Source organism: Oncorhynchus masou, chromosome 25 (assembly GCF_036934945.1).
Source record: "Oncorhynchus masou masou isolate Uvic2021 chromosome 25, UVic_Omas_1.1, whole genome shotgun sequence".
Classification (NCBI taxonomy): Eukaryota; Metazoa; Chordata; class Actinopteri; order Salmoniformes; family Salmonidae; genus Oncorhynchus; species Oncorhynchus masou.
In genome coordinates, this window is record NC_088236.1 from 18,227,555 (window position 1) to 18,240,772 (window position 13,218).

At 45.6% G+C, this 13,218-nt stretch overlaps 1 protein-coding gene across 2 annotated transcripts; it reads left to right on the forward strand.

The window, feature by feature from the left end:
• Positions 1 to 3,662: 3,662 nt before the first annotated feature.
• LOC135513861 (transmembrane protein 252-like) lies at positions 3,663 to 6,751 on the forward strand. 2 transcript variants are annotated; one of them, XM_064936829.1, is made up of 3 exons: positions 3,663 to 4,188; positions 4,809 to 5,129; positions 5,203 to 6,751. In XM_064936829.1, the coding sequence occupies exons 1-2, from the start codon at positions 3,917 to 3,919 to the stop codon at positions 5,110 to 5,112; spliced, it is 576 nt and encodes a 191-aa protein (XP_064792901.1). In that variant the 5' UTR covers positions 3,663 to 3,916; the 3' UTR covers positions 5,113 to 5,129; positions 5,203 to 6,751. The 2 variants fall into 2 exon arrangements, with proteins under 2 accessions (XP_064792901.1, XP_064792900.1); XM_064936828.1 differs by having other exon boundaries at positions 4,809 to 6,751.
• The last annotated feature ends 6,467 nt before the right edge of the window (positions 6,752 to 13,218 follow it).

Here is a 13,218-nt window from a genome sequence, read left to right on the forward strand (position 1 = left end):
TATATAATGTTACTTACCCTACATTATTCATCTCATATGCATACGTATGTACTGTACTCTATATCATCGACTGCATCCTTATGTAATACATGTATCACTAGCCACTTTAACTATGCCACTTTGTTTACATACTCATCTCATATGTATATACTGTACTCGATACCATCTACTGTATCTTGCCTATGCTGCTCTGTACCATCACTCATTCATATATCCTTATGTACATATTATTTATCCCCTTACACTGTGTATAAGACAGTAGTTTAGGAATTGTTAGTTAGATTACTTGTTGGTTATTACTGCATTGTCGGAACTAGAAGCACAAGCATTTCGCTACACTCGCATTAACATCTGCTAACCATGTGTATGTGACAAATAAAATTTGATTTGATTTGATTTTGATCACTGAGGCCGAGCTCCTTGCCATCAAGAAGGCCCGGGAAATTGTCCAAGACCCCAACTTGGAGTGCTGCCACACTGCAAGAGGTAACGAAGTCTGGCACCAACAGCCTATTGAACAGCTTAAATCCCTAAGCAATACAACTGAGAAATAGCTAACAAAATAGCTACACTGACCAAGTTTACCTTGCATCTTTATTGACCTTGTATTTTCTCTATGCACTCTCACAGGCCCTACACACTCACACACTCCATCATCTGTTCACTTTGCTCACTCACATACAAGCTGCTGCTACTCTGTTTATCTTATATCCGGTTGCCTAATCACCTTACCCCTATACTGCACATATCTACCTCCATCACTCCAGTGTCCCTGCACATGTAAATATGGTATTGGAACTGACTTTGTAAATAATTCCTGTGTATTGTATGCTTACTTACATACTTTATTGTGTATTTCATATTTCCTATTTCTCTTGTGCCTTTTTCTAGTAATACTTTGCTTTTGATTATTGCATTATTGCGTTTAGAGTTAGCCAGAAAAGCATGTCACTGTACTTATTCATGTGACATTAAAACTCAAAACTTGAATCTTTCATGATCTGTAAAAAAAAATGTTCCGTTGTCTTTCCTGCCTTGTTTGAGCAGCCAAATACAGCACAGAAATGTACCATGGTGATGAATCAAGTAGTTTTAGGCACCGTTATCATGTAGCTTGGGGTAGCTTTTCAACTGTTGTTGTCGGAAGAGTTGATGTGGTGGTCTTCCAACATGGCTGCCAGGAGGCGTCGTATGTCACCTGGCAACCCTCTATACCAACCAGTACCAGATCAATGTGCAGCGGTACAAGGTATGATATGATGCACTTATCTCCGTTCCCACCCTGTTTTAGTTCCAGTGAAGTACATGACCCAGCTCGTGTATCAGGGATAGTGCATGATCCATCACATTCAGAATTCCGAGCAATCTCTGAGTTTATCTACCTACATGGGAATACGGTGAGCTCCAAAAACATTGGGACACTGATACATGTTTTCTTGTTTTGACTCTGTACTCCAGCACTTTGGATTTAAAATGATACCATTACAGAGGAATAAATATCATACCCCCCCACCCCCCAAATGCTAACCAGCCCTGTTATTGTTACTGTAACCTCTGCTTCCAGCTCACACTCTCAAACACATAGATCCCCTGAACGCAGCTCACTTTCAAGCTCACACTCTCAAACACATAGATCCCCTGAACGCAGCTCACTTTCCAGATCACAATCACCTGAATTCTAATCACCTGTTCACACACCTGTATGTCATTATCACACACTATTTAGTTCAGTTCACGTGCCTCTCAGAGCTTTGGGTTTCCCCATAATTTATTTATCCCATGTATGATAGTTTTTGCCTATTTCCTGGTGTCCCTTAACAGCTCTTTGGTCTTGGCCATAGTGGAGTTTGGAGTGTGACTGTTTGAGGTTGTGGACAGGTGTCTTTTATACTGATAACAAGTTCAAACAGGTGCCATTAATACAGGTAACGATTAATTAATACAGGTAAAGTTACAGGTCTGTGAGAGCCAGAAATCTTGCTTGTTTGTAGGTGACCAAATACTTATTTTCCACCATAATTTGCAAATAAATTCATTAAAAATCCTACAATGTGATTTTCTGGATTTTTTTCTCATTTTGTCTGTCATAGTTGAAGTGTACCAATGATGTAAATTACAGGCCTCTCATCTTTTTAAGTGGGAGAACTTGCACAATTGGTGGCTGATTAAATACTTTTTTGCCCCACTGTATATTGAAGCAACTTCAAAAGACATCAGTCAGGAAGTTAAAGCTTGGTCGCAAATGGGTCTTCCAAATGGACAATGACTCCAAACATACTTTCAAAGTTGTGGAAAAATCGCTTAAGGACAACAAAGTCAAGGTGGCCATCACAAAGACCTCAATCCCATGGAAAATGTGTGGGCAGAACTGAAAAAGCGTGTGCGAGCAAGGAGGCCTACAAACCTGACTCAGTTCCACCAGCTCTGTCAAGACGAATGGGACAAAATTCACCCAACTTATTGTGGGAAGGTTGTGGAAGGCTACCCGAAACATTTGACCCAAGTTAAACAATATAAAGGCAATTCTAGCAAATACTAATTGAGTGTATGTAAACTTCTGACCCTGTCACGTTCTGACCCTAGTTCTTGTGTTATTTGTTCAGGACGTGAGTTGGGTGGGCATTCTATGTTTAGTGTTTCTTGGTTGGTTTTCTGTGTTCGGCCAAGTATGGTTCTCAATCAGAGGCAGGTGTCGTTAGTTGTCTCTGATTGAGAATCATTCTTAGGTAGCCTGGGTTTCACTGTTGTTTGGTGGGTGATTGTTTCCGTGTCTGTGTTTGTTTGCCACACGGTACTGTTTCGGTTTTGTTCACGTTTATTGTTTTGTATTCATTGAGTGTTCAGTTTATGTTTTTAAATAAACAACCATGGACACTTAACATGCCGCATCTTGGTGCGATCCTTGCTACACCTCTTCAGAAGAAGAGGAGGAAAACCTTTACAGACCCACTGGGAATGTGATGAAATAAATAAAAGCTGAAATAAATTATTCTCTACTATTACTCTGACTTTTCACATTCTTAAAATAAAGTGGTGATCTTAACTGACATAAGACAGGGAATTCTTACTAGGATTAAAAGTCAGGAATTGTGAAACTGCGTTTAAATGTATTTGGCTAAGGTGTATGTAAACTTCCGACTTCAACTGTATGTACAAGAAGTGATGTAATTTCAAAACGGTTCACTCGGTATGGATGAAAATACCCTCAAATTAAAGCTGACAGTCTGCACTTTACCCTTATTGTCATTGTATCATTTAAATTCCAAAGTGCTGGAGTACAGAGCCAAAAGAACAACAAAAATGTATCTGGACAATATAACTTTTTTTATATCGTTATGAAAGAAATCACATATTTGACAGCAAAATAATTTGTATCTGATATTTGATTATTATTCATCCAAATACATTAGTCTGTAATTTTCGCAATATTTTTTTTAAATAGTTTTATTTTCATGAATAAACATTGCTTAAAAATGTTACCGTGCTGTTTCATTAGGTATTTCTCTATTCACCAAGTCAGACATAATCACTTTTACCATGTAACCTCATAAATACCCGGTAAACAGACTGTAAACTGAGTCATCCTGATTTTACACAGTCATCTCCTTAAGTCTCCTCCCCTTCCCCTTTGTCTGACAGCATAAAGAGAGAAGGAACCACAATGTACCTGCATCACCATAGTGGGACAACGTGACAACAGATTCTTCTTCCTTCTAGCAGTCATACTGTAGTAGAACGACAGTAAACGCTTGGTTTCTTCTGCACCATTCTGCTTCTGTAGGTGTACTGATAGCACCCTACCATCTACTAAACCTGCCAACCAACCTTCAGTTCCCATCACCTCTCCTTCCACCTGCAGAGAGAGAGAGAGAGAGAAAAAGAAATCACCTTAAGAAAGGGAGAGAAGGCAGTCATCATGGATACGAGGAAGCACCTGTGTTCCCTGGCCCGTATGTTGCTGCCTGCCCTGGGCTTTGTCCTCATCTGTGTGGGGGCCTACCTGATGTCCCTCCACAATGTCTACAACAGCTCCCTGTGTTACATCCTGGCCTACGTCCTCATTGCCTTTGGCTTGTGTTGCCTCCTCACCGGGGTCTTCTGGACCATCTGCCATGGCATGAAGAGGAAGAGGCAGAGGAGCAGGAGCCACCACACCGCTGCACACATCCATGTCTACACCGTTGACAGGTATGCCTCTGCTCTCTCACTCACCTGGGGACAGATTCTATTAATGCTTGAATTACTTATATACTCAACAAAAAATACATAAATGCAACAATTTCAAAGTTTGTACTGAGTAACAGTTCATATGAGGAAATCAGTCAATTGAAACACATGAATTAGTCCCTAATCTATGGATTTCACAACTGGGAATACAGATATGCATCTGTTGGGAAACAGATACCTAAAAAAAAGTGGCCTCACAATGTGCCTCAGAACAATACCTTGGATCTTTTATTTCAGCTCATGAAACATTGGACCAACACTTTACATGATGTGTTTATATTTTGTCTCATTGTATATCATTCATATTTTCCATTTGTTGAATAATTAATTTGAGACTTTTACAGAGACTGATGCAGTGGTAGTACATTGAATTATCAACAGTCAAGTGCATTGCATCTATATATTCCTATTATGTACACAAGACTATGGGTTAGTGCATTACCGGATAGCTGTCAAAATGTTTATAAACTGAACTCATAATAGGGTTTCTTAACACTTACATATGATATTTGTTGTATAATGTACTGTACGCCTCATTCCTTTCAACAACACACCTGGAATGTGTCTGTTGTTCTCTCCAGACCCAGCTTCCACCTTCCTTCATATGAGGAGTCTCAGCACAACCACACCTCTGCCTTCTCTGCTACTGCAGCTGCAGCTTACTCTGTGCTGGGGCTCTCTGAAGACGGCCTGAGGTTCAATCTGGCCCCCCCTCTGTACACCCAGGACATCTCTGAGGCCCCAGACGACACCTTCAACCATGAAGAACCACCTGCTTACTCTGAGATGGCCATGCAGCTGCACAGGGAGCCACAGGGGCTTCCACAGCAACCAGAACATTCCGGTTTGGACAGAGTTCCATGTCCTGAGCTGGACGGTCGATAGGTGGTGGACTCTGGAAGGTGATGACGTCACCTTTGTGTACTGTTTAAAACGAGTGTCTCCCTGCCTGACCTTTGACCTCTGATCTTTCAGGAGATGTAAACGACATGGCCCTTTCTGCTCAGAGAGAGGTTTTCTGGAGAACGGAGACAGGTGGGAGTGATAGCTAGGAATGAGACTGTCTTGAGCTTTTACTGAGACCTGAGATACTATGTGACTGAAAACATCTTTGCTGTTTCACATGTGGCTGAACGGTAGTAACCAATAGCAACAGGTTGTACAGTGAGCTACAGGTTGATCAAGACAAATGTCTACAGAATGTTAGTGGAGGATGACAGTCTAGATATGGATGTCTCTATAAATCTGATGCACTTTAAAAAACAAAGACCTGCTTGTTTTTGCTCGTTGTTGGATGTGACTGAGTGCAGTATTGGAACACTATATATACAAAGGTATGCGGGACACTCCTTCAAGTTAGCGGATTTGGCTATTTCAGCCACACTCGTTTCTGACAGGTGGATAAAATCAAGCACACAGCCATAGGATGTCACCTTTCCAACAAGTCAGCTGCGCAAATGTCTTCCCTGCTAGAGCTTCCCCAGTTAAATGTAAGTGCTGTTATTGTGAAGTGGAAATGTCTAGGAGCAACAACGGCTCAGCCGCAAAGTGGTAGGCCACACAAGTTCACAGAATGGGACCAACAAGAGCTGAAGCGCATAGCTACCAAGTTCCAAACTGCCTCTGGAAGCAACATCAGCACAAGAACTGCTCATCGGGGGCTTCATGAAATGGCTTTCCATGGCCGAGCAGCCGCTCACAAGCCTAAGATCACCATGCGCAATGCCAAGCGGCGGCTGGAGTGGTGTAAAGCTCGCCGCCTTTGGAGCAGTGGAAACGCGTTCTCTGGAGTGATGAATCACACTTAACCGGCTGGTAGTCCAACGGACGAATCTGGGTTTGGTGGATGCCAGAAGAACGCTACCTGCCCCGAAGCACAGTGCCAACTGTAACGTTTGGTGGAGGAGGAATAATGGTCTGGGGCTGTTTTCAGGGTTCCGAGCATACAATGACATTCTAGACGATTCTGTGCTTCCATCTTTGTGGCAACAGTTTGGGTAAGGCCCTTTCCTGTTTCAGTATGACAATGCCCCCGTGCACAAAGCGAGGTCCATACAGAAATGGTTTGTCGAGATCGGTGTGGCGGAACTTGACTGGCCTCCACAGAGCCCTAATCTCAACCACACTGATCACCTTAGGGATGAATTGGAACGCCGACTGAGAGCCAGGCCTAATCGCCCAACATCAGTCCCAGACCTCACTAATGCTCGTGTCTGAATAGAAGCAAGTCCCCGCAGAAATGTTCCAACATCTAGCGGAAAGCCTTCCCACAAGAGTGGAGGCTGTTATAGCAGCAATGGGGGAACCAACTCCATATTAATGCCCATGATTTTGCAATGAGATGTTCGACAAGCAGGTGTGCACATACTTTTGGTCATGTACTGTTTACGAAGGGCATTGTACAGTATGTTAACATCACACCGTTGTACATGGACTTGTATTGTACTCGTATATTGTCTGTGTTCTGCAGCTACTGAGAGCTTTTATAAGCAACGAATGTTTATCAAAAATAAAAATATATTTTATCACAAAATCTGTGATTCTCTGTGAATCTGTTACATCTGCCCAGTTGAAATTTTCTCCATATTCATGTACTTTTCACAACAATCAAACTCATGAGTAAAAGAGGGGCTGAAGATTTAAGTCTCAGATTACGTAACTTGATAAATACACACACACGCAGCCTCTAGTCGGCTCATTCAAACCCTCCGCTCTCCACTGCAACACACGCAGCCTCTAGTCGGCTCATTCAAACCCTCCGCTCTCCACTGCAACACACGCAGCCTCTAGTCGGCTCATTCAAACCCTCCGCTCTCCACTGCAACACACGCAGCCTCTAGTCGGCTCATTCAAACCATCTGCTCTCCACTGCAACACACGCAGCCTCTAGTCGGCTCATTCAAACCCTATGCTCTCCACTGCAACACAACAAGCCTCGAGTCGGCTCATTCAAACCCTCTGCCCTCCACTGCAACACACGCAGCCGCTAGTCGGCTCATTCAAACCCTATGCTCTCCACTGCAACACACCCATCCTCTAGTCGGCTCATTCAAACACTCTGCAACACACACAGCCTCTAGTCGGCTCATTCAAACCCTCTGCTCTCCACTGCAACACACCCAGCCTCTAGTCGGCTCATTCAACCCTCTGCAACACACACAGCCTCTAGTCGGCTCATTCAAACCCTCTGCCCTCCACTGCAACACACACGCAGCCTCTAGTCGGCTCATTCAAACCCTCTATTCTCCACTGCAACACACCCAGCCTCTAGTCGGCTCATTCAAACCGTCCGCCCTCCACTGCAACACACACAGCCTCTAGTTGGCTCATTCAAACCCTCTGCTCTCCACTGCAACACACGCAGCCTCGAGTCGGCTCATTCAAACCCTGTATTCTCCACTGCAACACACGCAGCCTCTAGTCGACTCATTCAAACCCTGTATTCTCCACTGCAACACACGCAGCCTCGAGTCGGCTCATTCAAACCCTCTACTCTCCACTGCAACACACGCAGCCTCTAGTTGGCTCATTCAACCCCTCTATTCTCCACTGCAACACACGCAGCCTCTAGTCGGCTATTTCATACCCTCTACTCTCCACTGCAACACACACAGCATCTAGTCGGCTCATTCAAACCCTCTGCTCTCCACTGCAACAAACCCAGCCTCTAGTCGGCTCATTCAAACCCTATGCTCTCCACTGCAACACAACAAGCCTCGAGTCGGCTCATTCAAACCCTCTGCCCTCCACTGCAACACACGCAGCCGCTAGTCGGCTCATTCAAACCCTCTGCTCTCCACTGCAACACACCCAGCCTCTAGTCGGCTCATCCAAACCCTCTGCAACACACACAGCCTCTAGTCGGCTCATTCAAACCCTCTGCCCTCCACTGCAACACACCCAGCATCTAGTCGGCTCATTCAAACCCTCTATTCTCCACTGCAACACACCCAGCCTCTAGTCGGCTCATTCAAACTCTCTGCAACATACACAGCCTCTAGTCGCCTCATTCAAACCCTCTGCAACATACACAGCCTCTAGTCGGCTCATTCAAACCCTCTTCTCTCCACTGCAACACACCCAGCATCTAGTCGGCTCATTCAAGCCCTCTGCTCTTCACTGTAACACACCCAGCCTCTAGTTGTCTCATTCAAACCCTCTGCTCTCCACTGCAACACACACAGACTCTAGTCGGCTCATTCAAACCATCTACTCTCCACTGCAACACACCCAACTTCTAGTCGGCTCATTCAAACCCTCTGCTCTCCACTGCAACACACGCAGCCTCTAGTCGGCTCATTCAAACCTCCTGCTCTCCTTTGCAACACACGCAGTCTCGATTCGGCTCATTCAAACCCTCTACTCTCCACTGCAACACACGCAGCCTCTAGTCGGCTCATTCGAACCCTCTGCTCTCCACTGTTACACAACCAGCATCTAGTTGGCTCATTCAAACCCTCTATTCTCCACTGCAACACACCCAGCCTCTAGTCGGCTCATTCAAACCGTCCGCCCTCCACTGCAACACACACAGCCTCTAGTTGGCTCATTCAAACCCTCTGCTCTCCACTGCAACACACGCAGCCTCTAGTCGGCTCATTCAAACCCTGTATTCTCCACTGCAACACACGCAGCCTCTAGTCAGCTCATTCAAACCCTGTATTCTCCACTGCAACACACGCAGCCTCTAGTCGGCTCATTCAAACTCTCTGCCCTCCACTGCAACACACCCAGCCTCTAGTCGGCTCATTCAAACCTTCTGCTCTCCACTGCAACACACCCAGCATCTCGTCGGCTCATTCAAACCCTCTGCCTTCCACTGCAACACACGCAGCCTCGAGTCGGCTCATTCAAACCCTCTGCTCTTCACTGTAACACACCCAGCCTCTAGTCGGCTCATTCGAACCCTCTGCAACACACGCAGCCTCAAGTCGGCTCATTCGAACCCTCTGCTCTCCACTGTAACACACCCAGCCTCTAGTTGGCTCATTCAAACCCTCTGCCCTCCACTGTAACACACCCAGCCTCTAGTCGGCTCATTCAAACCTTCTGCTCCCCATTGCAACACAAGCAGTTTCTACTCGGTTCATTCAAACCTTCTGCTCTCCATTGCAACTTATTGTTGTTGTTGTTGTTGTTGTAATGAGACTCCTTCAGTCATCCTCAGGCCACTTGGTAACATAAAGGTTGTTGAACACACTGTTGTGAACACATACACACATCTGGGGTTAAGGTTGGTCTAATTCCTGAGCAGATAAACAGACAGATAAAGTGTCCAGAGTTCATGAAAGGGAATCAGCCTTTTACAATCTTGCGTCTGTCTGTATCCGAAAGGAAACAATGTCATGCACTCACATTTAACGACTGCAATAAAAGCCATTATGCAATCAAAGTCTAGTCTTTTTTCTGAGGCTGTACGGCACACACACACTCAAGATATTCACCACAATAACTTCACAATTGACCTTGTCACAAACAAGGAGCATTTGAACAGGGCATGAGGAAGCCAATACACTAATCATATAAAGATGTAGCCTGAGGTAGATAACTACTGATGTTGGTTATGACAGTCTTGTACAGAGCAGGAATCCAGAATGGTTACAGAGCAGGAATCCAGAATGGATACAGAGCAGGAATCCAGAAAGGTTACAGAGCAGGAATCCAGAATGGTTACAGAGCAGGAATTCAGAATGGTTACAGACCAGGAATCCAGAATGGTTACAGAGAAGGAACCCAGAATGGTTACAGAGAAGGAATCCAGAATGGTTACAGAGAAGGAATCCAGAATGATTACAGAGAAGGAATCCAGATTGATTACAGAGAAGGAATCCAGAATGGTTACAGAGCAGGAATCCAGAATTGTTATCGAGCAGGAATCCAGAATGGATACAGAGCAGGAACCCAGAATGGTTCCACAACAGGAATCCAGAATGGTTACAGAGAAGGAATCCAGAATGGTTACAGATAAGGAATCCAGATGGTTACAGAGCAGGAATCCAGAATGGTTACAGAGCAGGAATCCAGAATGGTTTCAGAGCAGGAATCCAGAATGGTTACAGAGCAGGAATCCAGAATGGTTACAGAGCAGGAATCCAGAATGGATACAGAGCAGGAATCCAGAATGGATACAGAGCAGGAATCCAGAATGGTTACAGAGCAGGAATCCAGAATGGATACAGAGCAGGACTCCAGAATGGTTACAGAGCAGGAGTTATTGACATCACCTTGTTCTAATGCAGTTATTGACATCAGCCTTGTTCTAATGTAGTTATTGACATCAGCCTTGTTCTAATGCAGTTATTGACATCAGCCTTGTTCTAATGCAGTTATTGACATCAGCCTTGTTCTAATGTAGTTATTGACATCAGCCTTGTTCTAATGCAGTTATTGACATCAGCCTTGTTCTAATGTAGTTATTGACATCAGCCTTGTTCTAATGTAGTTATTGACATCAGCCTTGTTCTAATGCAGTTATTGACATCAGCCTTGTTCTAATGTAGTTATTGACATCAGCCTTGTTCTAATGTAGTTATTGACATCAGCCTTGTTCTAATGTAGTTATTGACATCAGCCTTGTTCTAATGCAGTTATTGACATCAGCCTTGTTCTAATGCAGTTATTGACATCAGCCTTGTTCTAATGTAGTTATTGACATCAGCCTTGTTCTAATGTAGTTATTGACATCAGCCTTGTTCTAATGCAGTTATTGACATCAGCCTTGTTCTAATGCAGTTATTGACACCAGCCTTGTTCTGTTCAATGTTCTCTACCTATATAGCACTCTAAATACCTAGATTCATGTTACGTTATTCAGACCAATGAGAATTAGCACCTTTAAAGCCAATTATTTAAGAATACTATTTTTGCAGATAGAACATTATAATTTGAAGGTCACACTGTTGTAAATACAGCTGGTCTGGGTCAGGAGAACATGTCATAATCTGAATACATTAAACCTGAATAAATAAGTCTGAAAGTGATACAGGTGGGTGGATATTTCTCTGGACACAAGGATACACACAATACACATCTATTACACAATTCCATATGACAGTTGGAATACACATGAACAGTCCACGGCCGTGGACACACTTATCGGTGGACTTTCTTACCGACCTTCCCCCGTCCCAGGGAAGTACTACGATCCTGGTCGTTGTGGATCGGTTTTCTAAGTCCTGTCGTCCCTTTCCGTTGCCCGGTCTCCATATGGCCCTGCAGACTGCTGAGGCTTTGTTTACCCATGTCTTCCGGCACTATGGGGTGCCTGAGGATATCGTCTCTGATCGGGGTCCCCAATTCACGTCCAGAGTGTGGAGGGCGTTTATGGAGTGACTGGGGGTCTCGGTTAGCTTAACCTCAGGTTTTCACCCCGAGAGTAATGGGCAGGTGGAGCGCGTTAACCAGGATGTGGGCAGGTTTCTGCGGTCCTATTGTCGTGACCGGCCTGGTGAGTGGGCAAGGTATGTTCCATGGGCCGAACTAGCCCAGAACTCCTTACGCCACTCCTCTACTAACTTGTCTCCTTTTGAGTGTGTGTTAGGTTACCAGCCGGTCCTGGCTCCATGGCATCAGAGTCAGACCGAGGCTCCTGCAGTGGAGGAATGGGTACAGCGCTCCAAGGACACCTGGAAAGCCGTTCAGGACTCATTACGGTTAGCGGGAGAACGGCAGAAGAGGAGCGCTGACCAGCACCGCAGTGAGACCCCCGTGTTTGCACCGGGGGACAGGGTCGGGCTCTCGACCCGAAACCTGTCCCTCCGCCTGCCCTGTCGGAAGCTGGGGCCGCAGTGTGTGGGGCCATTCAAAGTCCTGAGGAGAATAAACAAGGTGTGTTACAGGTTACAACTTCCTAGGTATTACCATATTAACCCCTCGTTTCATGTGTCTCTCCTCAGGCTGGTGGTGGCTGGTCCCCTGCAAGAAGGTGAGGTGCCTGAGGTCCCTCCGCCCCCTCTGGACATCGAGGGACCCCGGCGTATACAGTTCGAGGCATTCTGGATTCGAGACACCGGGTGGGGGGCCTACAGTACCTCGTGGACTAGGAGGGGTACGGTCCGGAGGAGAGATGCTGGGTGGGGGGCCTACAGTACCTCGTGGACTAGGAGGGGTACGGTCCGGAGGAGAGACGCCGGGTGGGGGGCCTACAGTACCTCGTGGACTGGGAGGGGTACGGTCCGGAGGAGAGATGCTGGGTTCCGGTGAGGGACATTTTGGACCCTTCTTGCCTGATAGAATTCCACCGCCTCCACCAGGATCGCCCAGCACCTCGTCCTCCGGGTCGTCCTTGAGGACGGTGGCGGCGCGCGTCAGGGGGGGGGGGTACTGTCACGACTTCCGCCAAGGTTGGCTCTGCTGCCCGTTCAGGCGGTGCTCGGTGGTCGTCGTCACCGTCCTACTAGCCACTACCGATCCCTTTTCGTGTATCTGTTGGTTTTGTCTGATTGGTTTCACCTGTGTCGTTTAGTTAATTAGTGTCTGTATATAATGTAGGTTGTCCCGCCCTTGTTTTGTGCGGGATTGTTTATTTGTCATCTATGTCTGTCGGTGTATCTTGTGTTCTTATTCTCCGGTTCGTCTTTTATCCTGTGTTGGATTATTCACCCTGTGTGTATTGGGTTGACAGTGTTTCTTGTTCACCGGAGAATAAAACGTTCATATCGCTATCTGCTCTCTGCGCCTGATTCCACCCACCTTGATTAGACGTGACAAGCCCACTAAAGATGAAGGAAAAAAAACATATTGTAGCCACAAGCCAGTCTGTCTTTGGACCCACCAACCTTTTTCACACTATCCTGTCTACCCGAACCATACTGTGATGGCTCAGATATTTTCTCTTCACATCCTTTCCAGCATCAAGGTTCCAGCGACTAAGCGGCTGCATTACACAGTACAGTTTGGCTCAGCAGGATGCGAAGGATACTAAAAGGAGGTGAATAACACTACCTACTAATATTCCCAGTAACAGAAGGGACTAAGTAAAAAGACATTACA

Excerpts from the sequence above, each read along its gene's own strand:
- LOC135513861 (XM_064936828.1), top strand. The coding sequence starts at position 3,917 with ATGGATACGAGGAAGCACCTGTGTTCCCTGGCCCGTATGTTGCTGCCT. Across the intron at positions 4,189-4,808 it reads CATGTCTACACCGTTGACAG|ACCCAGCTTCCACCTTCCTT; the intron begins GTATGCCTCTGC and ends TGTTCTCTCCAG.